Source organism: Ascaphus truei, chromosome 16, assembly GCF_040206685.1.
Source record: "Ascaphus truei isolate aAscTru1 chromosome 16, aAscTru1.hap1, whole genome shotgun sequence".
Classification (NCBI taxonomy): Eukaryota; Metazoa; Chordata; class Amphibia; order Anura; family Ascaphidae; genus Ascaphus; species Ascaphus truei.
In genome coordinates, this window is record NC_134498.1 from 34538230 (window position 1) to 34564083 (window position 25854).

At 43.4% G+C, this 25854-nt stretch overlaps 1 protein-coding gene across 1 annotated transcript in view; it reads right to left on the minus strand.

Moving 5' to 3' along the window:
• Nucleotides 1-2166: 2166 nt before the first annotated feature.
• LOC142467448 (sodium- and chloride-dependent neutral and basic amino acid transporter B(0+)-like) overlaps nucleotides 2167-25854 on the minus strand; it is a 28363-nt gene continuing 4675 nt past the window's right edge. Inside the window, exons 3-14 of the mRNA XM_075573138.1 lie at nucleotides 23983-24114; nucleotides 19572-19733; nucleotides 17576-17714; nucleotides 15766-15898; nucleotides 15300-15440; nucleotides 14413-14641; nucleotides 12826-12951; nucleotides 11315-11433; nucleotides 9836-9935; nucleotides 7064-7173; nucleotides 5479-5646; nucleotides 2167-2584 (exon numbers count right to left, since the gene is read on the minus strand). Of these exons, the coding sequence (XP_075429253.1) occupies nucleotides 2432-2584; nucleotides 5479-5646; nucleotides 7064-7173; nucleotides 9836-9935; nucleotides 11315-11433; nucleotides 12826-12951; nucleotides 14413-14641; nucleotides 15300-15440; nucleotides 15766-15898; nucleotides 17576-17714; nucleotides 19572-19733; nucleotides 23983-24114 (1712 nt within the window). The 3' untranslated portion in view covers nucleotides 2167-2431. The remainder of the gene's footprint in view (nucleotides 2585-5478; nucleotides 5647-7063; nucleotides 7174-9835; nucleotides 9936-11314; nucleotides 11434-12825; nucleotides 12952-14412; nucleotides 14642-15299; nucleotides 15441-15765; nucleotides 15899-17575; nucleotides 17715-19571; nucleotides 19734-23982; nucleotides 24115-25854) is intronic.

Here is a 25854-nt window from a genome sequence, read left to right on the forward strand (position 1 = left end):
AAAGAATGAGATCGAAATAAATATTTTTTTCAACGTGGTTCATTCTTTTCCTCAAGAGGATACATTTGTAGTTGATGAGATCAAAGTTTGCCAGACAAACTGAATATATTTATATATTGACTTTCTAAATAAAGATTTGATAAAAGCTGTGAAATACTGCACACACGGCAGGGAAAGAGGCAAAAAGACAATACACAGTCATATGCATAATCATAACTCCAAAGTTGATATTTATTAGAGATTTCAAAATAAAATAAAAACAGTGATAACCAATAAAAAACAACAACATCGTTTTTACAATGATGTCCCACAAAATCAGGGCAACCGTCAATTAAACACAGCTAAAAAAGTATAACATGTTATAAATGTAACAATAATCGTTACATTTCCAGATACAATCTATTACTGATGCTACAGTATCTATTCGATCGCTCTGTGCCTAATGCTATAAAAGTGAAAGCATCGTAATGTAACATACTGTCTCATCGTGGACTGTAGAAGATTAGATATAACACAATGTATTCAGTTAAGTGTACAGTTTCATTATCCAACTATAGAACATCGTCGATAGATTGCTACTTTACATACCTACGTTCATTGATTATAGAATGACAAGAAGAGCCATTTAAAGTTGCTTAACATTGACAAGTCTTGTAGAAATCAAAACACTATCCCATGGGGAATTTCCATAGAGGCTTCAAAACTCTGTTTAGATGTCAAATGAAGGAATTCTGTTAAACAAGGTTTACAGATATAGCAGCACTTACTGCATCCGGAGCGGAGACTGAAAAGGCAAACAATGACGGCTCCAGAGATAGTGCTGCAACAACGTCGCAGCGGGGGGTCCATGCTACTGGATCGGACTCCTCACAGCAATAATTATCTGGTGCCAGAGACAATAAATCTTGCTACATTTGTACATTTGCATAGATCAATAGGGATAGCAGAGATTGTTCACATACAGGATATGGGTGAACGTACTGGACCCAGATGACTATTCTCATCATCTTCATAGCCATTATTGACCCACTACTAGATGAAGGCCTCCCCCAATAATCTTCCCGACACTGTGGTTGGAAGCCTCTCTTCTCCATGTTGCTCCAACAAATGTCCTAATTTCATCTTTTGGTTGCCATCTTGGTCTTTTGATAATCCCTTTGGAGCCAGTCCAGTAGCATCTGTGTCCAACAATGGTTCTTGCAATATAACCGTCCCCAAATCACAAACATTGGTGAAAAGAAATAAGCGCTGCCTTGATACATTCAAGCTTGGAGACGCATGCTAAATATGCCTCATTCATTAACTGTGTTCCGGAAACTCCTCTTGTATGTCTTAAAGACAACAGTATGGAAGTAGAGTTTCCATAAGATTCACTGTATTTTAACAAAAACATGGTTGCTTATATATTTTAACTCAATGCTAAATATACACAAATAAAAACGTAGATGTAAAAATAACTAGTCCTCTTTTAAGTTTGTTACACAATATTTTAAATATTTAATCATTCTTACAGTCAAATATGTTTTTTAGGTACTGTACACTATACAGTACTGTACTTCACAGGTAATGTGTTGCATTGGTAGCCCCCTCTGTTAGGAAAGAGGTACATTCAGAAAACCCTTAATTCTCCCATTAGGCCCCGCTCACACAGCGCGCCACATGACGTGCGCGCGCGTTCGTCACAGATTCCTGGCGGCCAATGGTAGTGTTCAGTATTGAAACTACCATTGGCTGCAAAGTACGGCGTCGACGCCGCTGCAGTCGCGGGAGTCTTTTCCATCTGCGACCTCCGGCTGCAGCAGCCTGACGTCAGCTTCAGCAGCCAATCAAAGATTCGTAGAGGAGGGACAGGAGGAGGGCGACGACGCAGCCGCCCCAGCACCCCGCCTCTCCGCGCACCTATTGCCATTACTGCATCTATTCCACATGCCAATATCACTCGGAGTATGGTATAATGCGCTCAGTCGGACATGTTTCCAGGGAATAGGGTATGTGGTGTGGCTGCTTTGTAGTTGTGATACCCAGAAAAAGTAGTTGATTATTACCTTGCCTCGGGGTCCACCAGCAATTGATGCTTGGATGTCCTTCATTAAGCCCACTTAGTACCATAAAATTTCCGTTATTAACGAGAAGGCTCTTTGCAACTTTCCGGCTCATTTTCTTAAGTAATGTAATAAAACACAGCACAAATCCTAATATCATTTTTATTTACAACAGCAGCTCGGCTCACACAGTCAGCTGAATGATTCGGCACTTGTTTCCTTCCTAGATATCGCCTTGTTGGATCATTCCGTCTGCTGGGGATGATCACACTGCACAGCAGACAGAGGCGCGCACATGCGGACGCGCGCACGCTGCATCGCAAAGTCCCCACTGTGAACGCGGCCTTTACTGCTGCTGCTTCAGCAGTGTCAGTGTTCAACAGCTCAGATTACAGATAAGCGTCATTATCACATCCGGTCACGGCACTGACTGTGGGTATCTCCTCACCAGCATTTTCTGTACTGCTACCTGGCATGTGTTGGTAGCGTTCTCCACGATGCTGTTTCAGGGCGGGTCCCCAGTTTGCAGCCGATTTGAATGTCTTAATGGGACACAGAAAAGGCAAGGTTCAGTTAGTCATATATTGTAATGGATTGTTTTACTGTGCAAGTGTAAAGGAATGACCAAACTGGTGAAACAATGTTGCACAAAACCCCAACAGCATTAGATTTATCAGTGGAAAAAATAATATATTGTTGTGTTTCTATTGATAATCTTGGTTTGTTTTTTTGGACCATATTTTGACGGAATTTGCTACATTTCTCCATGCATGCTGCTTTTTGATTTGCCTTCTTAACCCTGTCAGTGCAATCTGTGATAATCTATTGAAAGACCTGTCTTCTCAGGCAATAAAAGGTTGTATCATATCAAGTATTCTAAATTTTTTGTGCATCAAAATTTCAGCGCTACAAAAGAATACAAACATTTTAAAAATGTGTGTCACGTGTGTGAAGGCCTCATTATAATTTGTTGTTTGAAATTATTTTTCACGCATCACCTCTTGTTGAATAGCTGATTGATACAATTTTTATTTATAGTATTTATACTATTAATTTAATGAAATATAATATATATAATACAAATTAGTGTGTTATTGATAGTATTTGTAATATCCATACTGTTAAAATGATACAATTTGAACAATATGAGAAAGTTTGGGCACAGTGGCCTTATAATTAAAGAGATTAAAAAATGGGATATGGGTGCTTCAGTTGGACTCCGCATTAGACCCCTGACCCCTCGGAGGGCGAGTTCATGTCTACTCAGGGGCTTTTGACAAGGTGGAGGGGAGGACAACAACCCCCCAGTTCCCTTAGCTCCCCCCATTCCTGTCCCCTCCCTCCCCCCCTCTTCTGCTCTTCTCTCTTTTCCCCCTCTCTCTCTTTGTCTGTCCTTTACAGTACTAATCTAAGGGGTCTGATCTAAGATCCTCCTAAAACTGTTAATTCTCCCGGACGGGACCTACATAGGGCACTCTAAATGCATAGGAGGTTACAAAATACTAGGGGCAGATCGCCCGTACCCGATCAATCAACCTTAAGATGTTACGGGTTGTTCACTTTTACATGTGTGTGTTAATTACGTTTACTGTCTATAAACGACCATGTGATGTGTATGTACCCCTGTCAGAAAACAATAAAAATGTTTGAAATAAAAAAATTATACATTTTGTTATCCTATATAATGAAACTAGTGCAACAAACATCCATACATAGCAACTTAATTCTGTGCTAACGCTTTTAACAGTCTTTTTAGGGTTAACACCAAGTTGAACGTGGCGAACGATTTTGACGCACTTTCTCTGGGCAGAAACGTTATTATTTAGTACATACAATTAACATCTGTACACCTATCACGGTCCATTTCTGTGCACCGGAATCAAAATGAGAAAAATAATTTTTGCGGTTGCTGACGCAGATGGGGAAATTTCAAGTTAATATATAGGTGCACACAACTGCAATTTAGAATGAGATTTCCGTGTGCCAATTCAGCACCAGAGAAAAACAGTTTGGGATACTTTGTACTGTACTTAGGCTCCTCCGTCTGCCATGCGCTGATAAAGCTGTATCACGGAAGGTCTTAGGGCTCGTTCAGGCTGCCAGCTGAGGACTCGGAGGGCGGGAGGCAGGCAGTGCTGGGAGTTTGCTGGGCGACATGTGATTATCCCCCAGCAGACTTTTCAGCATTGGGGAGGGGGCGGGGCTACAGACGGCAGGGTAAAGTATCCAGGCTGCAGTCATGAAATCATTCTGAAGAATGATTTCATTGGCTGCCTTGGTCCCTGTGACGCTGCTTCAGCTCCAAGAAACGAAATTTTCGTTTACTGAAGCTGTCGTCATCAGCAACTCCTGGCTTCGGAGGCAGGGCAATAGCTACCCTGACAACAAGTATTCAAATTGAATACTTTGTTGCTCACGGCAGTACGCACGTCAGCACGCCCTGCCCCCGAAGCCAGCACCCTGAACGAGGCCTCATATACAGTAATTAGAAATGGCAATGTTTATCATTCTATTGTGTAATTTTCGATACATCCTTCCAGGGCCGTTGCAACCACTAGGCGACTTAGGCGGTCGCCTAAGGTGGCACATTTTGGGGGGGCGGAAGAGGGCAGTAAGCACAGGGCAACGGCGGTAGCAGAGGAGGCAGGCAGCGGCAGGAGAGGAGGAGGACGGTGGGCGGCAGCAGGAGAAGAGGAGGGTGGCAGACGGCAGTGGGAGAAGAGGGCGGAAGATCATGGGAGCGGAGAACGGTGGCAGAGTAGGATGACTGGGGACGAGCGCACACCAGTGGTCCAACTCAGAAGACTTCACTGACTTCTGGGGTCTGCCGCTGCTACAGCGCAGCTCCTCCCCCACCCATCCTGCTCTGCTTCTGCGATCCGCAGTCCTCTTCTCCCGCCACCACCTGCTTCTTCCTCTGCTGCCCTGCTCTGCTTCTGCCGTCTCCAGCTCAGACCACCGAAGCCAGGTAGGTGAGAGGAGGAGGAGGTGGAGGTGGTGAGAGTAGGAGGGTGTGAGACAAGAAGAGGAGAAGGAGGGGGGTGAGGGAGGAAGAGGAGAAGAAGTGGGTGAGAGAGGAAGAGGAGAAGTGGGTGAGCAAAAGAGGAGGAGGAGGAGGAGGAGGAGGGGGTTGGGAGGAAGAGGAGGTGGGACATGAGCGAGAGAGGAGGAGAAGCAGGGCAGTGATGGAGGGCAGAAGAGGAAAAGGAGGGGGGTGAGAGAGGAAGAGAAGGAGGGCAGTGATGGAGGAGTGGAGGTGATTGAGGAGGTGAAGTGGGGTGATTGTGGAAGAGGAGGAGGGGAAGTCATTGGGGAGGAGCGTGAGGGGTGTGGGAGGGGGTGAGATAGTAGTAGTGTGGGGGGATTGGGGGGTGAAAGTTCACCTAGGGTAACGAATACCCTTGCCCATGGCCCTATATCGTTCTAATTCACTTACTTGCAGCAAGTTTCCTTTGGCAGATATAATTTTCAGGATTGCTACAATCGGAATCCAGATAAGGCAGAAGCAAATCATACACCAGCCAAGTGCTGTACCCCAGTACGGGTACACAATGGAGCCAAATGTTGGTGCCTCAAATGTAATTAGGGACCACAAGAGAATAGCCTATAAAAATAAATAAGAATGCAAAAAAAGAGTACAGTTTAAAGATAGCACAGCAGAGCTAACACTAAATAACTTCTAGAGCAGTTTCCCAACCGGGGTTCCGCGGCACCCTAGGGTTCCGTGGCACCCTAGGGTTCCGTGAGAGGAGCCGTGGAATTTCCCCGATCTCCCCGAGAGAGTTGCTAGGGGACTATGCAGTTTCCTCCACCCTGATTGGCCGATCTGAGGGGATTATTACTTGAATATCTGGCGCTTATTAATACATCCTTTCATATGATATTGTTAAACTGTAGTATATAAAAAAAGATGTTTTATTAAAAATTATTAATAATAAAGAACAAAAATAGCAGAGGATATCTTCAGACCATCGACCTTCCTGCGCCATTTTCTTTCACATATACAAGTATTTATATTGCTGGCGTGTGTTCTTTGGTGATTCTTAGTTTGTTTCCTTTTTTTTCATAGACTTTTCCCTTTAATCTATTTGTTGAATACATTTAATTTGTTTTTATTGTAAAATACCATTTGTAATTTGAGGCTGTGTGTGTCCTGCTGGGCCGCAGACAGCTTTCCCGGAGTCCAGGACTAACGTTTCCACCCCCTACCCCCCCTACGTGTCGGCGGCCTTGCGAGAGCCCCCCCCCATTTTCTCTTACACTCCCCCTTTCTCACACACCTCCTCACTCGCTAACCCCCTTCTTACACTCCCCCGTCACCCTTTCTTTCCCCCCTTTCCCTCTGACACGCCACCTCTCCCACTCCCATGTATTTTTCTCCCCTCCCCCCCCTTAACCTCTCTCCCCAATATACGCGCACACACAGTGACACACACACACTCACACAGTGACACACGCACAAACACATACAGTGACGTGCACACACAGACAGTGACACAGACAGACAGTGACACAGACAGACAGTGACACAGACAGACAGTGACACAGACAGACAGTGACACAGACACACAGTGACACAGACACACAGTCAGTGACACAGACACACAGTCAGTGACACAGACACACAGTCAGTGACACACACACACAGACAGTGACACACACACACAGTCAGTGACACACACACAGTCAGTGACACACACACACCGTCAGTGACACACACACACCGTCAGTGACACACCCACACCGTCAGTGACACACCCACACCGTCAGTGACACACCCACACAGTCAGTGACACACATACACAGTCAGTGACACACACACCGTCAGTGACACACACACCGTCAGTGACACACACACACACACACACACACACACACACACACACACACACACACACACACACACACACACACACACACACACACACTGACACACAAGAGCCCTTTCCCAGAACCAAAAAGACCTCCGCATAAAACTTGGTGGCCCACTATGGAACAACCATAGATAAAGCACAACTTACTGTCAATAGCAATGGTGAAATAAAACCCCAACAAAGTCTCCACCACAGCCAGAAGAGCCAGTGTTTCTTTCCAATCATCATTTCGATGTCCTTGATGAACCGGTTGACACCTGTTAGGGAACAGAAATTGACCTCAACGTCATTGATCCATTTGCTAAAGAAGGAAAAAGTAGAGATGGCGGAAATAGCAAGTTTTGATAGTGTAAGAGAAATAGGAATATGCTGGAAAGAACGTTTCAAGGCGTAAAGCAGCGCTCCAGCGACAGGATTGAAGCGGGGGCTCTGGAGCTGAACCACGTTCATTTCAGCTCCGGGGACCACGATTCCTGAGATATGCATCTCCGAAGGGGGGTGCCTGTATCTCCAGGTTTAAACCTACCGCGTCACACGGGCCAATAGGAAGCTGCCATGGGTGAAGTCACGGCTTCCTATTGGCCTGCAAGATGGGGGGGACATTTAAAGCCGCCATTATGCTAGCCGCAGCAATCCCCTTCGGAGCTGTTACCTACATAGATACCGGTACCCACTGCAGAGGTTAGTATCTCGGAAAGCAGGGGGTCCTTGGGGCTGAAATTAACGCAGTCCAGCTCCGGAGACCCCCTGCTTCCATACTATACTGTAACTAAAAACATAAAGGAGACAGAAACTGCGGAGAAAGAGACGGATATATACAGATATACCTCTTCTGTTAAGAGAAGAGTTGAGATACATGTTAAAAAAAAACATTGTGCTGAATATGGTTTTCAATCGCACATACTGTAGACATTGGAAAAATAACAATGGAAAAATGGCAGAATATGCAACTGAAAGTTTGTATAATACAGGTCCGTCCGAGGATGTGGGAAAGAAAATCTGATGTCGCCATCTGGTGGCCTTTCAGTAAAAACAGAAGTGTTGTTTCACATTAACCTTGTTATCCTCCAGAACAGATCTGCACAACATACGGTGCAGGGGGGGAGAGTTGTGTGAGGTGCAGGGGGGGGGGGAGAGTGGTGTGAGCTGCAGGGGGGGAGAGTGGTGTGAGGTGCAGGGGGGGGAGAGTGGTGTGAGGTGCAGGGGGGGAGAGTGGTGTGAGGTGCAGGGGGGGAGAGTGGTGTGAGGTGCAGGGGGGAGAGTGGTGTGAGGTGCAGGGGGGAGAGTGGTGTGAGGTGCAGGGGGGGAGAGTGGTGTGAGGTGCAGGGGGGGAGAGTGGTGTGAGGTGCAGGGGGGGGAGAGTGGTGTGAGGTGCAGGGGGGGAGAGTGGTGTGAGGTGCAGGGGGGGAGAGTGGTGTGAGGTGCAGGGGGGAGAGTGGTGTGAGGTGCAGGGGGGAGAGTGGTGTGAGGTGCAGGGGGGGAGAGTGGTGTGAGGTGCAGGGGGGGAGAGTGGTGTGAGGTGCAGGGGGGGAGAGTGGTGTGAGGTGCAGGGGGGGAAAGTCGTGTGAGGTGCAGGGGGGGGGAGAGTTGTGTGAGGTGCAGGGGGGGAGAGTGGTGTGAGGTGCAGGGGGGGAGAGTGGTGTGAGGTGCAGGGGGGGAGAGTGGTGTGAGGTGCAGGGGGTAAAAGGATGTGAGGTACAGGGGGGGTGGGATGTGTGTGGTGTGCAGGGGGGTATTATGTGTGTGGTGTGCAGGGGGGTATTATGTGTGTGGTGTGCAGGGGGGTATTATGTGTGTGGTGTGCAGGGGGGTATTATGTGTGTGGGTGAGGGGGAGAAATGGGGGTATGAGAGATAGATGGGGAGTATCGCAAAGGTTGATAGTGAGGGGTTCTGGGGGAGATATGAGGATGATGATGATGATGATTTTACCCGTGCGGCCCAAATTTTTTTTCCTTGGAGCATTTCGGCCCTTCTCGCTTTACGAGTTGTGCAGGCCTGCTCTAGAACATTGTTTTTACATCAGTATTTTTTTTTTTACCTTTTTTGGGTTAAGGAACCCCATAATAATATTGTGAAATTCTGAAGAACCCCAACCCTCTCTAATAGCGCGTCTGAGATCAGATGCATTGTAAGGAAACCCCAACCCTCTCTAATAGCGCGTCTGAGATCAGATGCATTGTAAGGAACCCCAACCCTCTCTAATAGCGCGTCTGAGATCAGATGCATTGTAAGGAACCCCAACCCTCTCTAATAGCACGACTGAGATCAGATGCATTGTAAGGATCCCCAACCCTCTCTAATAGCGCAACTGAGATCTGATGCATTGTAAGGAACCCCAACCCTCTCTAATAGCGCGTCTAAGATCAGATGCATTGTAAGGATCCCCAACCCTGTCTGATGCATTGTAAGGATCCCCAACCCTGTCTAATAGCGCGTCTGAGATAAGATGCATTGTTAGGAACCCCAGTCGTCTCTAAAAGCGCGTCTGAGATCAGATGCATTGTAAATTCTTCTGTATTTGGTAAAATTTTAAAATGACCTGAAAATAGCAAGGAACCCTTTAAGGAAGCCCTATGAACCCCTGTTGAAAAACACTGTTCTAGATGTTTGCTGAAAAAATGGTTTTACAGTGTATATCCATTGTGCACCTGCAATGTGAAATCTGAGCACTTTTTGATATCAGGATAAATACACCTTTTATCACCATCGGATGATCAAAAATGAAACTTTTTTTTATCTTTTCCTCCTAACCTACTATTGTATGTAAACAGCGGGTCCGCTTTTGTGACACAATCATGGTTAATGATATGGGGCATGGTTATAGCATATGCTGCCATGAGCACATAAGGAACTAGAACATTTTCGATGCATTTATCTGGATTCCAAGAGTGTCTTATTTTGTGTATAAACGGCTTACCATAAATCCAGCTGATTCCCACCAATTCCAACACAGCAGCAAAGAGGAGCGCCCATCCACCACAGAAATAATCAATCAGGTTAACCCAGTAAATTCCTGACTTTAGAAAACATTATGGGGATAATGTCGGTGTTATTTGAGCATAACATGCATTCATCATAAGCAAGATAAAAAGTACAAGTGCTGTTTATATCCGTCTCTGTATGTGGACCAAATATTTTCACTATGTGGGACACTAGATGGCTGTAAGTAAAATATATAAATCAATGCCATGTCAGCAAGGCCATTTGATGTTTCAGTATTGGAACAACCTACCGGAGACTCTCACAGCCGCCACCAGTCTAAATTCTTTCAAAACTAAAGCTGTCTCACATATTAATCTGGTCTGTAACTGTTACATACGCCTATAACATGTATTATCTTTAACTGTGCATGCAATGTCTTGTATATAATGTATAACCCTGCTCACTTAATGTAACCATGTATGTGTCATCATAACTCTGTGCCCAGGACATACCTGAAAACGAGAGGTGACTCTCAATGTATTACTTCCTGGTAAAACATGTTATAAATAAATAAATACAGGCATACCCCACATTAACGTACGCAATGGGACCGGAGCATGTATGTAAAGCGAAAATGTACTTAAAGTGAAGCACTACCTTTTTCCCACTTATTGATGCATGTACTGTACTGCAATCGTCATATACGTGCATAACTGATGTAAATAAGGCATTTATAACAGGCTCTATAGTCTCCCCACTTGCGCACAGCTTTGGTACAGGTAGGGAGCCGGTATTGCTGTTCAGGACGTGCTGACTGGCGCATGCGTGAGCTGCCGTTTGCCTATTGAGCGAGATGTACTTACTCGCGAGTGTACTTAAAGTGAGTGTACTTAAACCGGGGTATGCCTGTAAATAAATATTGTAGCCAGGGTTTTTTTAACCAAAATGGTTTCCTGGCAATCCAGTTATCAGAACCTTAAAGGGCTACACGTTTCTCAGAAATCACCCATTTTCAATTGGTTGCTTCGCCAATGAATGACCACTCCGTCACAATTCGCGAGTGACGTGCCAAGCAATGTCTCCTCTCTACTGTAGCATAACCCAGATTCCAGCCACTGGATGGGACTTAGCATTTTTAATTGCAATGCTCAGCGAATTTTGAGCTCACCTCTGACTGATTCACAACTCCTTTCCCGATAACAAAGGGCCAATGGTTTGTGAACTCGGTTGAAAGCTTCTCACATCTCTACTTTTCCATATGCCTACTAATGCCTTAACAACCCCTACCCATAGACCTAGAACTCATGTGTTGCATCTTCTAAGAAGTCATTTTAACAGGACACATGATTCTGAGCCTTTCTATATTAATATCTCTTTTCAAAAGAATAAAGATGCACGAGAGGAAATTTGCACTAACAATGAAAATTGCCAAGTTACTATAGACTTGGAGAATCCAACGAGATGGTAAATATACCTGAGTAACACAGACAAGTCCTAGAAGAAAGAAGACCACACAGCAGCCAATAGTGATAGGGACACGGATCCTTTTCATAACATGTGGAAATGCATCTTGGATGGATGTTATGATAGTTTCTGTAGGGAGCGCAGATCAATCAATTGTTAATTACTTTTATACAGCAAAAGAAAACCATAAATACATATCTCCATAGATAAGGTAAGCTTATTTATACCATTGTCCAGGTTCATCTAAAATGCCTATGTTTTACAGATTTCCGTAGTTGGAGATATTTAGATTAACTCACAGTACATATGCAGTATACTTTTCTTTTTCTCCCACAATGTGACATACATCTAAATAACAGTGCTATATTTAATATAGTTTGTTGACCAAATAAATTAACAAATATATACATACAAAGATATATTTATTACATAGAGACCCCGCGGCGTAACGGGTAACAAGCTGAATATACAGTCTAGTAAGAGAAGAGCAGTTGAGCAAAGATTATATATTGTTTTTTTTAGTAATGGGTTGGTAAATATATTTATAATTACAGTTTGATGAATAACTGACTACTTCAATAGCAGGTGATGACTTTTTTTAAATGTGGACTGACAAAATATATTTTAAAGACAAGCTTTTGGGAGCAATAGAGCAGGGGTGCGCAAACGGAGGGGCGCGGCAGCTGCAGAGGTCCCGCACTCTCCCCCAAGGCATTTAAATTAAATGCTGGGGGACTGCGAGGCCCTTGTAACTTCTCCTACCTTGATGCAGATGGTTTGGGGGTGTCTTCGGCGACGTGTCGCCATGGTAACCTGGCCTCAAATGACGCCGCGGGGTCACGTGACGCTGCTTTGCCATGGCACCGTGATGCACAGCGTCATTTGACGCCAGAGCCGAGCAAGGTGGGGGGATTATTGAGAGCAGGGGAGGAGAGCAGGCAGGGGGCGCAGGGGGGGACAACTTTGCCCACCCTTGCAATAGAGCATTGTTCTTGAAAGTTTGCCTATACAAAATATTCTGCCAGTCCAAATAAATTTTTTTATCACTTACTATTGAAGTATTCATTTAATCTTGTACAATCTCAGCTACATTTTGCAGCATATTGAATAACTGTAGATTCCAATGTTAGAACATACAGTATGTCCTGTACTTTACATGGGCAAGATGAGTCTGAAGAGAAAACCTTGTAAAACAGTATTTACATAGCAAAGAGGTCATCTTATTCTTTACATAGTAACAATAGGAAGCTGCAATGTCATCCAGTGCAGCTTCCTATTTGCCTATGTGATGGGGGCTTTAAACGGCAGAAAACTGTAGGAGATAACAGAACCCCCTCCGGAGGTAAGAATCTCTGGAAGCAGGGGGTCCCCCATCTGAAATTAACAGGGTTCAGCTCCGGGGACCCCCTGCTTCAAACCTGTATTAGAAAATGAGAAGAAAAAAAAGAAACAGCAGGAATTGCCCCTTTAAGTGATTATTACATATATATGCTTTCAAGAAATGTTATACTCTACCCTTACCTATCAATGCAAACTGAGAGTCAAGACCCAAGGTCAGAAGCATACAGAAAAACAGGATAGACCAAAGAGGAGAAATTGGCAACTGTGACAAAGCCTCGGGGTAAGCAATAAACGCCAGACCGAAACCTAAAAGATAAAGACCAAATATTAACGCAGCAGTCTGTGCCGATCGACATTTGGGGCTTTTAACTCACTTTATGAGATCTCTTCTTGCTCTTGTCGTTAATAATTTGTTTCATCTGATTATTCACTCAGGAGATATAGGCGTGTCAAATATTAAGTGCCCGTTGGTTAAAATGAAGTGCCCCCCCCCTCCAAGCCCATTGCCATCTAAAGGTTTCCATGGTAACTGAAGACGCTAGATATTAAGAGAATCATATTTGTTAACACTAGCAAACTATTTTCTTTTAAAGAGCAGGAGAGGTGGGGTCTGGGAGTCAAGATACTGACATTATATGAATTAAACTCATGAGATAAGTTAATTTAGGCTTCTGGGGAGGATTGCTACCTTAAACTAATCTATACATTCTTGGTAACAATGGAAAACACAAATGCAACAAAAAAAACAACAAATACATTTGAACATTTATAGTTCTACACCTTGTCAATGTGTCAGGGAGATTATATTGTCACTATTTCCTCCTATAATCCATTACTAGTCTGAATCTCTCTCTCTCTCTCTCTCTCTCTCTCTCTCTCTCTCTCTCTCTCTCTCTCCCTCTCTCCCTCTCTCCCTCTCTCCCTCTCTCCCTCTCTCCCTCTCTCCCTCTCTCCCTCTCTCCCTCTCTCCCTCTCCCTAATACTATTTGCTGTGCTGCTCTAGTTCAGGGATTTCCAAGGGACTTTCCCCTATTTCTCCCAATTTACAAAAGTGTAGGGGAAACTTTTTTAAAGTGGAGATCGTTTCACCTTTAACCCCAAACGATCCTGTGATCGCAGCGGCCCTTAACCCGGAAATGGAAGAGGAGGCGTTCTCCTCTTCCATTTCCCTGCACTACAGATAACATCCTGCTGTCCCGAAGCATTCTTCCCTGGAAAACGAGTGCTCTAAGGGCAACCTCGGTGATCCTCTGGAGCTGAACCCCCGCTAATCTCCACTTTGAGATCCAGAACTCTGGTTCCAGACAAATGTACCTTTTATTTTGTCAGCAGAATGAAAGAATTAATCAAGATGTCCATCGAGGTCATCCAATATAAAGCTGCAACGTCATGCCCCGATGATGTTGGGGCATCCTACTGTTACGTACGGGTGACGCTGACCCAATGGCTATTCGGATTTTCCGAAAGGGAACAATTAATTAAAAGATAGATCTCTCTTAAATCAGGATGTCGCCGGAGTTGACAATAGTGCAGTTTATCTCAGGAGACCCGCTGGTTCCCATTTAGTCTTAAAAAGAACTTCAATACTTAAGTAGGGGGGAATTGCTACTTTAAAAAACCCTGCATAGAATTAGCTATAAACTAACAATCCCAGCAAACTCAAACACCAGAACCCACCACAACATATGTATATATATATATATTAGAAATTATATATATATTAGAATTAGCTATGTTTGATCAATTAATATCAATTGTGAAACGTACCTGAATCTACCACGTCCGACACCAACTTCTCTGATACAAAAGCCATATGTCCCAGGATAGAAAAGATGGCAAACCCGGCGAACACACTGGTGAGGCAGTTTGTAACACAAACCATGATAGCGTCTCCATAGCAGTTATTGTGGAATTTATTGTAAGATGAAAGAGCTATGAGACCGCCCCAGGCCGTTGAAAGGGAAAAAAAGATTTGAGTCGCAGCATCTTTCCAAACCTGAAATGAAGATGAGCGAGAACGTTCTCTCAAATCTTTCGAGACATTTGAGAAGCCTTGAAATATTCAATCAAAGGCTAGTTGTTAATTTGCAGGGTCAAAAATGCGCACTTCTCTTTTTTTTTTCTAAGCAAATGTTGGTTAAATAAAAAAATGTTACAATGTCAAGACATTTGTTTTCAAGGTCTCTTTTTTTTATTAAGATATTTGTGATTGGCGTCTATTAGGGAAATGTCATAACTTTGCAACTTTTTCCGTTGTGAGTGTCCATAATTCGTACAAAGACTTTACACATCTCTACTTACAAGTCTTTTGAAAGGGGCTCACAAGTCTTCCCACCAGATGTTCTACAGTTAGTAGCTTCACAGAAAAGTGATACGTAGTCAGTATATTGCCCTGTTATTGAGCAATAGGGTAACAGTGGGGGTCACTGCTTGATTTTTTGGGGGGGGATAGGATATAAATTCAGTAGCAAAGACATGGAGTTGTAGATTGTAATAATCTACATGTCAGCTGTTCAGAATGTGCATGTTTTCTGCTGTTATTGTTGGTGAAGAACTAGATGTTGCCACATGGAATTCTATATTCCCAATCATAATTCTGAAACTGCTACAGATGGGACAATATACAGGGGAAAAAAAAGAGATGTAGCACATACCTCTGCATCCTTTAATTTTGTGATGTTTGACTGCATCCCAATATAATAGTCAATCCCCTCATATGCCCCTGGCAGTGTAGCACCTCGAACCAGCAGGATGATAAGGACAACATAAGGGAATATTGCTGTAAAGTAAACCACCTGTAATAAAGTATGATGCAACGTCATTGGATGAACTGAAATCTCCACTGTGTTACAATTTTTCCCCTTATGAGATATCATTGGATGATTATGTCACTGGGGTTTTGTGTTTGCCTTCCTCTGGATCAATATACTGTAAGTACGGATATAGGATAAAGTATCTGTCATCTACATTTAGAATAGGTTGAGTTTGTTGGGCGTATGTCTTTTTTCAACCTCGTCTACTATGTAACAATTCGAATAGCCACAAAAGACGATTGAAGAATGCAATTTATGTTAAAGACGCGTCTATTTCAGACCAATATAGTGTATTTCTCCAACGTACCTTTCCAGAAGACTTAATTCCCTTGAACAGTGCAGCTCCAACAATAATCCAAGCAAGGAGGAGACAAAGAGCTAGGTACCACACAACCTCACCGGTCTCGGCAAGACCACTTGAGCGACGAAGTGTCACTCTCCTGAAGACAAGCATGGATAGAAATATCACATTCACCAACAGTTTCAAAGCGGCATCCCTCCCACCTTCCCCACTTTCTGAGTATCATAGTGTGTTAAAAACGCAATTGGCGCATAGAATTCTAGAACCAGCTGCATATGCAAAGTAAGGCCTCGTTCAGGGTGCAGGCTTCGGAGGGAGGGCGTGCTGCCGTGCGAGCTGCCGTGGGACACAAAGTATTCAAATTGAATACTGGTTGTCAGGGTAGAAGCTGCCCTGTCTCCGAAGCCAGGAGTTGAAGCTGGCTACAGTTTCAAGAAACGAAAAAATCGTTTTTTGAAGCTGCTGCAGCGTTACTGGGACCTCGGCAGCCAATGAAATCATTCTTGAGAATGATTTCATGACTGCAACTTGGATCCCTAAGCTGCCGTGTGTAGCCCGCCCCCTCCTCAACTCCTGAAACAGTCTGCTGGGGATGAACACACATCGCCCAGCAAACTGCCGCCCTCCCTCCCGCCCTCCCTCCGAGTCCTGTCTCTGGCACCCTGAACGAGGCCTAAAGCTACAGATGTAGCAAGACTTACAGTCCCCGGCGTCGCGGACAAACAAGTGTCTGCCGTGATGGAGCGGCCTGTGATCCATGCTTTTGAATAGGACCACCAGCAACATTAATCCCTCGGTGCCGCAATCGCCGCGGTGGCATGACCGCGTATGGCGGCGGCATCGAAGACGGTAAGCTTTGCTACATCTGTATGTATACAATTAATAGCACTGATTTCATTGTCTATTACTATTTCTATTTTACAGTATGTTTTGTCAAGTGAGACTGGGCATTAAATGTTCATTGGGGCCCTGCTTAGTGGGACTCCAATGACTAAGTCAATACTTGTATATACCAAAAGCACAAAAGTAGCTCAATGTAATCGTCAGTTGAGAAAATAGCAGATATGTTTTGTAGATCTTTTAACAAGTGTTTTAAAGCAGCAATCCAAGCTGCCGTTTTTAATTTAAATTTGTCCCTTTAATATGTGCATCAATACAATCCACACAATGATCAGTAATTAGCTAAGTTGCCGATCGATCCGTTCTCCTGTGATTGATCGGCGAAAATTCAACTTGGGGTTCACTAAATGGCTGTCAGTGCAGCAGAAGAGGATCCAAGATGCAAAGTTTTGCGGGGAAGATTATGTGACCAGGCAATCACTAGATATAATTGGTGCACTGCTAGAGAGAGGGCAGGGCTCAAAAAGGGGGTGTACCAGAGCCTGTTTCAGAAGAGGAAGGGGATGTGACATTGTAAATGGTGGCTATAGAAACAAAAAATGCTTGTTACATTATAATACATTTAAAATGTCAATCACAGTTGTTGTTTTTTAAAATGCTACAAGTATTTTCTCATAGTACAGAACTGATTTATTAAAAAAAAAAAAAAACATACACACATAGGATATTGCTTAGTCTGCAGCTTTAAATCCTTTATTGTGATTCCAATTTGTTTGTACTTCTTTTGGGGATTGTATAAATTAACTAATGCCATATAAAAAGAAATAGTACAATTCTGGAATATTTTCAAGATGTTCTGTTCTGCTTCATTTGTGTGCAAACATTTTGAAGAGATTGCTGCTTAAAGAGCTCAGAAAAATTAATCCTGAAAATGAGGGACGTTATCCCAGAACCAAAATATGTAACATTGACTTACTCCCAATACTGCTTGCTTGGAAGATCCACGTCATGAAGCATGGTGGTGGTGTTGGCCATGCAGGTTACGTTATTTTCTGTTACCCAGGTTATGTTCATTGTGGCAGTATTATTATCGGGAAGGGTAACATTGCAGAAACCTGTGTCATGAAAAAATACCATGCTAAGTGTTAATAATAAAGTAGAAACAAAAAGGGTCCATATTTGCTAAGCAGTCTTCTGCCAAAAGACACCATCCCGTTAAAGTTAATGGACTGTGAGTTGTCTTATGGCAAAAGATTACTGAATAAATATGTCATAATGTGCAGACGCAGAATGATAGACTGAAGGTTTAAAGCAGAAATATAATACTACTACATTGTACATGTAACCCCCCATACTGTGAGGATACTACTGTTACAAGGAGTTACTAATAAGCAGTAGATGCTAGGCCGCACCCTGTGGTGACACAGGGGTACTGTGTCACAGTAGGTATAAGAGAGAGAGAGAGGAAAAGGTCTGGAAGGTTAGGTTCCAGGAGGAGAGGAGAGCAGGAGCCTTGGGGAGAAGAGGCAGGGGAAAGTTTCCTCGAAGTATAAGAGAGACTAGGTCCCCTTTTTTGTGTTTTAAACAGGGACAGTGCCCTAGTTATTAGGTATCCTACACCAGGGGTGCGCAAACTTTCCTCCCTGCCTGCACTGCTCCTTGCTCCGTGCCCCCCTCCTTACCATTTATCAAATGACGCCGCAGGGTGACATGATGTCAGGTTGCCATGGCAACGCATCGTGGAGACAAGGTAAGTGAAGTTACAGAGGCCTCACGCGATCCCCCGGCATTTAATTTAAATGCCTTGGGGAAGAGCGCGGGGCCTCTGCAACCCCCGCTCCCCCCCCTAAAAAAATCTCACGCCCCCCCAGTTTGCGCACCCCTGCCCTACACAATGGTCAGAAGAAATATGCAGGTCTCAGACAGGGAATGCAGGCCTGCCACAGGGGGCCATCTAGAGAGGACTCTGGGATGTAATGGAATCAGCCCCCTCAGCGGATCCCCAAATACAGAATCTATAGCTCGTGAGAGAGTGGCAATTCCACACCTAGGCGGGGGGATAATAGTAACCGCAACAGAATCTCAGGAGGGGCCTGAAAAAAGCAGGATCGCATGGATGTTGCTAACAAAGGAGGCTCAGTCCCGTAAAAGGACTTCTCACAGTAACAGGTTTATGCACCTCTCAGGGAGTATTAAGAGAAGACACCCAGGGAAGAACTTTGTCAAGAGTGATACCTGCATGGAAGAAACAATGTACAACTATGGCAGCCTTATTGTATATATGAGTGAGGTGTTCCCATGCCAGGGAACATGACTAAAGATTGAAGTTGTACTATAAAAACTCCTGGCGCCCATCATGCTCATCACCCAGCCGACCACATCCAGCACCCTGAGACAAGGTAATCCAAGCTGATGTCGACACCGGAAATACTTACTTCCATAGGGGGTGCCGGTAGCCACTCTGCTACCATGGTTCACGTAATTGTCACTATTCAAAACTCCCGCACCCTGCGGCCCAATAGGAAGCCGTGACATCATCCGATGTGGTTTCCTATTGGCCCACGTGAAATGGGATCTTTAAACTTGCAGGTCACACCGGCACCCCCTTCGGAGGTAAGTATCTCGGGAAGCAGGGGGTCCCCGAAACTGAAATTAGTGGGGTTCAGCTCCGGAGACCCCCCTGCTTCAATCCTATGTAGGAAAATAAGAAAATAAAAAGCGGCTTGATTTGCTCCTTTAAGACAAACACATACAGGTATACATATTCAATACATTTTGGTTAAATAAAGAAAAAATAAGACCAGCACCAGTAGACTATCAATTCAATTGAAATAACAAAACAATGTGATGCATTTGTACTATCAGTCTGTATTATTTGCTTCTAAGAATCAATTTGTTTACTTGTATTATTTTCACATTTAGAAGATATTAATATAAATGTTTTTTTTTAAAAAGTGTGCTTTAAAACATACCTCGGGGCGTTTTGCTGCACTTCTCATTTGCCCATTCAAAGCAGTCGGACCAGGGTAATATGCTTTGAAATGAGGCGAACAGGTAATATAAACTGTAGGCGATAATGACATTGTAATAAATGGAAACTAATGCTGTAATAAGAACCATAGTGATACCAACACCTAGAAGAAAATAAAAAAACGTGTTAAACATCTGGAAACAAAAAAGCTCTTTGGTTTAGTTGATCATCTTTCTTACAGACAGAAATTTCCTTCTGCATTTCCATGTTTGAGTCCCTTAGTTTTAAGCTCTTGCATTGCAATGTGTCTACATTTGAGATTGTTTGTATGCATCTACATTTCTCCAGTGTCCTCTGGGTGTGTCCCTTCCAGGCTCAGCGCCTAGTTACCTATCTAAAAAAAAAAATATGAACACAGTCAGATTATGCAAATAAGCACCCATTGGGTGTAAATGAATCAGAGATACTGAACACTCCAAACAACTCAATCTGCAAAAAGTTGTTTTAAAAGAGCAAATCATCATCATCATCATCATCATCATCATCATACAAAAATACAGTACACACCAGGTAGAGATACCCATACCCTTGAAACACTTGCACCCATTGGGTTTGCCCCTTTTATATGCCTAGAACCTTTGTTTGCTGCACTACACAATTTTTACGTGCAACAGCTGTTTCTGTACTTACTTGTCCTAGGATTAGCTGTACATGTTGTACACTCGTTGGCTCTCTGGCGTATATTTGATGATTTTTGTCTGGAAATGACTGTAATAGTGCAATGTACAGGTGCAACTGCCGGTTGTAGACTGCTTGCCAAGGAAAATCTGTGACTATCTCGCAGTAACTCGTGAGATGGTCAAAAGCAGGCTGTATGGCCCTTCGGATTTACACAGCGGGGGTCCGTGCACTTTAATGGGACTCGCAGCCCGGTAGTATTCACACAGTGTGAGTCCCTTTCAAATGCAGGGAACCCCGATGTGTTAATCCGATGGGCCATTAGTCTGGCTGCGAGATTCCTGCAGCCTGGCATGGGTTTAAGTGCAGAGTTCTCAAGGCAAGCAGTCTACAACCAGCAGTTGCAGCTGTAGGTCCAGGCCCTCTAATTTTTCATAAAAATTAACATGCCCTGTGCTTATAAATATCATTGATTCAGTTGTATTGAGCAACCACACTGTAATACAGGCTCAAATGCCATACAGTTGGTTACATACTGTATAGAAAACATCTTCCAATACCAAAGGGTTAAATAAAACATTGCCAACTCAACTGTGAGGCGTCTCGGTGCACCCTGCCGTGATTACTGTGGTTGCTTAAAGTAAACTTGCAGACATTAGCACAATAAATGTCTTGCCAGCTTCCTCATGCTGGTATTAAATACAAAATCAAAGTGAACTATTCAAATGCCCATGCACAATGTCCAACTGTTATGCAGTGAAGCCAGTAACTGAAAACATAGATCACTTCTTTTAGGAGACACAATAACATTATATAAAACAGTTGCTGTGTATGGAAAGAAGCGGCTCAGTGAGTAAAGACACTGACTGCTAACAAGGACACTGAGTTTGAGCAATGTCAGTTCCTTGTAACCTTTGGCAAGTCACTTTGTCTTTGGGACAGGGACCTGTGCCTGCAAAATTCTATGCACGGTGCTAGACAGGAAAACAACTCACGATGGCTGGTTATTGCTGCCAGAGTTACTATACTGTACAGTAGTTATTCTTCCTTTCAATCAGACAGGAAACACTGATCAGGGTAACATTCAACACTTGTGACCAAACAGCCAATTCCAATGGGGTAAAGCTTACTATATGAGGTATTTCCTCTGACAAGTTCCCCCCTTAATATGCTTCAAGTTCCCCCCTTTAAAAGTGTCTTGAATATAATATATATTAGTTGTATACTATGGTACATATAGAAAAACAAAAAAGAACAATAAGAGATAATAATCTCATGAAAAAGGCGTTATTTTGTTAAACCCTTTGGCCAAAGCATTTATAAGCCTGCATGCCACGACAAGGCATAACCGTATGCAGGTACCTACACTGAATATATGTAATAGTTGTCCCAAGGACTGGTGAAAAAATGTGTGAAAGAAATGAAGGGGTTAAATAAAACATAAGCTTATGTGAGTAGTGCAATTAAAATCTGTCCAAAGCCAGTATAATAGGTACCCTACTATAGAGGTAAACCGTGGGTGCACAAATTCCCTGGTGTGAATATAATAACACTTACACATATTTCTTTCTGTCACATTCACCTACTCTTCAATAGAGGGTGATGTCCAGACTGACACTGGGGTGTATTATACCTGCACTTATAGGAAAATTGGCAGGGGCTCAGTAACTGCTATGTAAAGCAGGTGAGCCAATAAACCTACCCCTAAGACGTTTCAGAGATACTATATTTAAAATGCCCTTAGGGAGTATGCAGCAAGGAAAAGGATTGCCTAATACAGTATTTGTGAGAGACTGTACATATTACCGCGCTCCTCCCTATGGACGTTTGCTGCTGGTAAAAAGATAGATCTTACATATAGAAAAACTTTTTGGTACATAACTTGGGTTTTTATGTTGTGAAAAGGTTGTTGCACTTTTATTCTGCACTGTTGTACACTGTACACGTGCCGCTTAACTTGGAGAAGGAAAGGACCCAAAAGAGACGTTGCACTCTTATTTTATCTTATTTATTTTGCTGTATCCATAAAAACATCTTCGGTATAAATAGGGTGATCATATTTGTGCAGGCAAAAAGTCATGACAAATGTTGCACATTCGCGAGCGCCGACTGCGCATGTGCGATGAGCGCTTGCCGTCACGCATGTGCAATCAGCATTTGCCGGGACCTTATGCCCGATCAGCACATGCTGACCGCACATTCCGAAAGCTCGTGCGCATGCACAATCGGAGCTTGCCGGTCGGCAAGCGCAGAGAAAAACTGGGAGAGTGGCCAGAAAAGTCAACCGTGACGACTGGACACCCTAGGCATAAATATACATATATAGTCCGTATCAATAGACACCTCAATACTATAAGTAGTATGATAGGTTTTTATAATGATCATGATTACTTAGTCTGGGGCTTTTATAGACATCCACCCCCTTTAGAAGTCTTTAACTTGGAAAATACATTTTTTTGATTGTCAAAGTATCTGTGTGTCAATGTTTTCAGGTACAGCTGTAGCCAATATTACTGCTCCTGCAGATGGAATAGCAACTTAGCAACGTCCCTTTGTCGTGAGCGAGTGATTGAAAACGCATTCACAACACACCAGTGGGAGTAATAACCACGGCTACATCTGTATTTTCTCTGCTTAAGTCAGCAGTTGTTGATATGAACCAGTCCGTATTTAGGCATAGGCCTACTAGGCCTAAGCCTAGGGTGACAAATTTTGGGGTGGCAAAACCTTTTGGGGCGGCCGGTCCAGCGGTTACAGAAGCTCCCGCTTTCTTCCCCACCACAATTAAACTCATTGCCAGGGGAGAGTGTGTGGCCCCTGCAAAGGCCTTTTACCTCCTCTTGCAGCGTCGCCCTCCTCCTTCTGCAGTGACGTCACGTTGTGGTCATGGCAACGCGTTGCCACGTGATGTCGCGACGTTGCAGGAGGAGGAGGCAAGGGGCAGCAAATAGGTAAGTTGCTGTGGCGGTCTATGGTCAGGAAATTTCTAATAACCGGTCCTGGATATGGAGCTGTTATAAGGAGCAATCGGGATTCGGAGGGAGAGTTACCTAAAGCAAATGACAGCGTATATATTTGTTTTTCTTTTTTCTCCATATTTAGGCCCAGATCCACAAAAGAGTGCTAAGCTTTAGCACAATACAGCTCCTGTTCATGTGAATGGGAGTAAAGGTGTGCTAGAGGTTGACATCCTTTTGTGGATCCAGGTCTTAGTATGGCAGACTACCAGATCTTAGCTAGTATAGACTTTGTTTTACAAGGAATTTTGTGTAGAACTAAACCAAACTTGACAAACGCATGCATTAGATTTCCTTCAAATGATCATGAAGGCTAGTAAATAATTGACTTGCTCAATTGGTTTAAAATAATCTGACTCCAAAATTGCCTGGAAATGGAATACCATTTGCCTATTTACCCTAAATAAAAATGCCACTTGTGAGCACATTCACATGTCTCAGACAGGTCTGCAACCCTGCTATTCATTATCCATTATCTCTTAGCATGTACTGCTTCCACTGTAGCCAGGGATTCTGGGAAATTACATGTAAATGAGCACACACTGTCACCTTTTACTCCTTTTCAACATGGAGCCCTATAAATTTATGCCGGCCGTATTACACCGCTTTTGAGCACAGCCTGGGTTATTTACTCCCAAACACATACTCCCGGTGAAACACTAATTTATGCAGATTTTTAGCAGCGGCAGCAGCAGTGTTTTAAGGATGCAGAGATACCTTGGAAAATTGGTACGATCCTCCATACTGAAACAGGGCCCAAACTGGAAAACTGCCCAATGGAACATTCCAAGAAGAACAGAGGAAGCCCAGCAAATGCCAGCATGATCGTGTAAGGGATGAGAAAGGCACCTGCAGAGAGAGGGAAAAAGACAGAAATAAAATATAAACTTTATCAATGGCTTCAATGAGTATATTACACTCCTCTGGGTTCCCTCACAAACATAGCCCTGTAGGGACTATAACAGCAACAACAACAAAGTATTTATTAATAGTCATTTTAAAGAGATCCAAAATGGCTGCAACTTCTAGGCGCGTCCATGCAGCCTAACAATAATCTGCAAACATCGATGTTTAAAAGCATTAAAACTGCAAACTAAAAGGTATCACTAGGGACGGTACCTCCTGCCTGCTCTACATGACACGTTAATGAACGGTTCGGTCATTTCCCCGGAAGTCCAGGATTAAAAGAAAATGTTGGGCCTACCTCATGGCACCAGTCCCATCCCGAAAAAGCGTCTCAGCGCAAGACAACTTCTGACCTAATCTCACGAGCCTCTTTACGCTGACATGCAGGGATAACCGCTGCAATAACCCACAAGAGGAAGACTGCTCTCTTCTATCTGGATCATAAACTTTTGCTTTTTCAGACACTAATTGGTGGCGACAGAGAGAACGAAATTCCCTCTCCAGGGTAATCTCACAGAGAGAATCCAGCGGCGTTCCCTCTCCAGGCTAATCTCACAGAGAGAACATCCAGCCTGCTAAGGAGAAGGAGCGGCTCAGTGAGTAAAGACACTGACTGGCACTGATTTTGAAGCAGGGGAACCTGGTTCAATTCCCAGTGTCTGCTCCTTGTGACCTTGGGCAAGTCACTTTATCTCCCTGTGTCTTAGGCACCAAAAACATAGATTGTAAGCTCCACAGGACAGGGACTGTGCAAAATGTTATTATTATCCAGCCTGCATTCCTTCTCTAGGCTAATCTCACAATATAAGTAACATCGGCTTTCAATATCTCCTGTTCTCATTTCTATACTGTATCTGTACCACCAATTATATAATAGTGATGGATAAGAGGTTTATTTTTTTTCTCCTAACAGCATTATCTATATCTGAAATGAATCCCCTTCCTAGGAAGGTTTAGACTGTTATATTTGTTCCCAAGTTCTATGTTATGTATTATTGCATGCTATAATAGTTGTTGCTGTCTTCTCATTGCTTGGCTGCTTATATCCTACTGACAGACACAGTGTTAGATGTGGATAACCTCATCGTTTTATTGCTTCAGAGGAAGAAGATGTCAGGCAGCAACTCAGCTCACAATTCCTGATATTATATATTTAGATAACCCTTAGATTGTAAGCTCTTCGGGGCAGGGACTTCTTTTCAGAAATGTTACTTTTATGTCTGAAGCACTTCTTCCCATTATGTGTTATTTGTATGATTTGTTACTTATATGATTGTCATGTGTATTACTGCAGTGAAGCGCTGTGTACATTAATGCCGCTATATAAATAAAGATATACATACATATTCATACAAGTCCAGTTCCACACAACCTGTAAATTAGTTCTTTTTACTTGGATCAGGTAACCCATTGTGCTGGACACTTCGAAACCGTGAGAAGCTCTGTTAGTAAATGAATGAAGTTTTAAAATGTCACCCATTTAACCACACGGTTTATTCTAACCACTTCTGGTTATGCGATTCGCTCTATGTTGATATAACTTTGAGATCTTCCTTCCTTTTCTCTATTATTCATTCTTCAAGCAAGACTCACATTTTAAGAGGCAGCCAAAGTTCAAAGTTCTAGTTTCATTCATTTAAATTAAAAAAGGGCTTTGCAATTTATCCTTCTGCATATCCATCG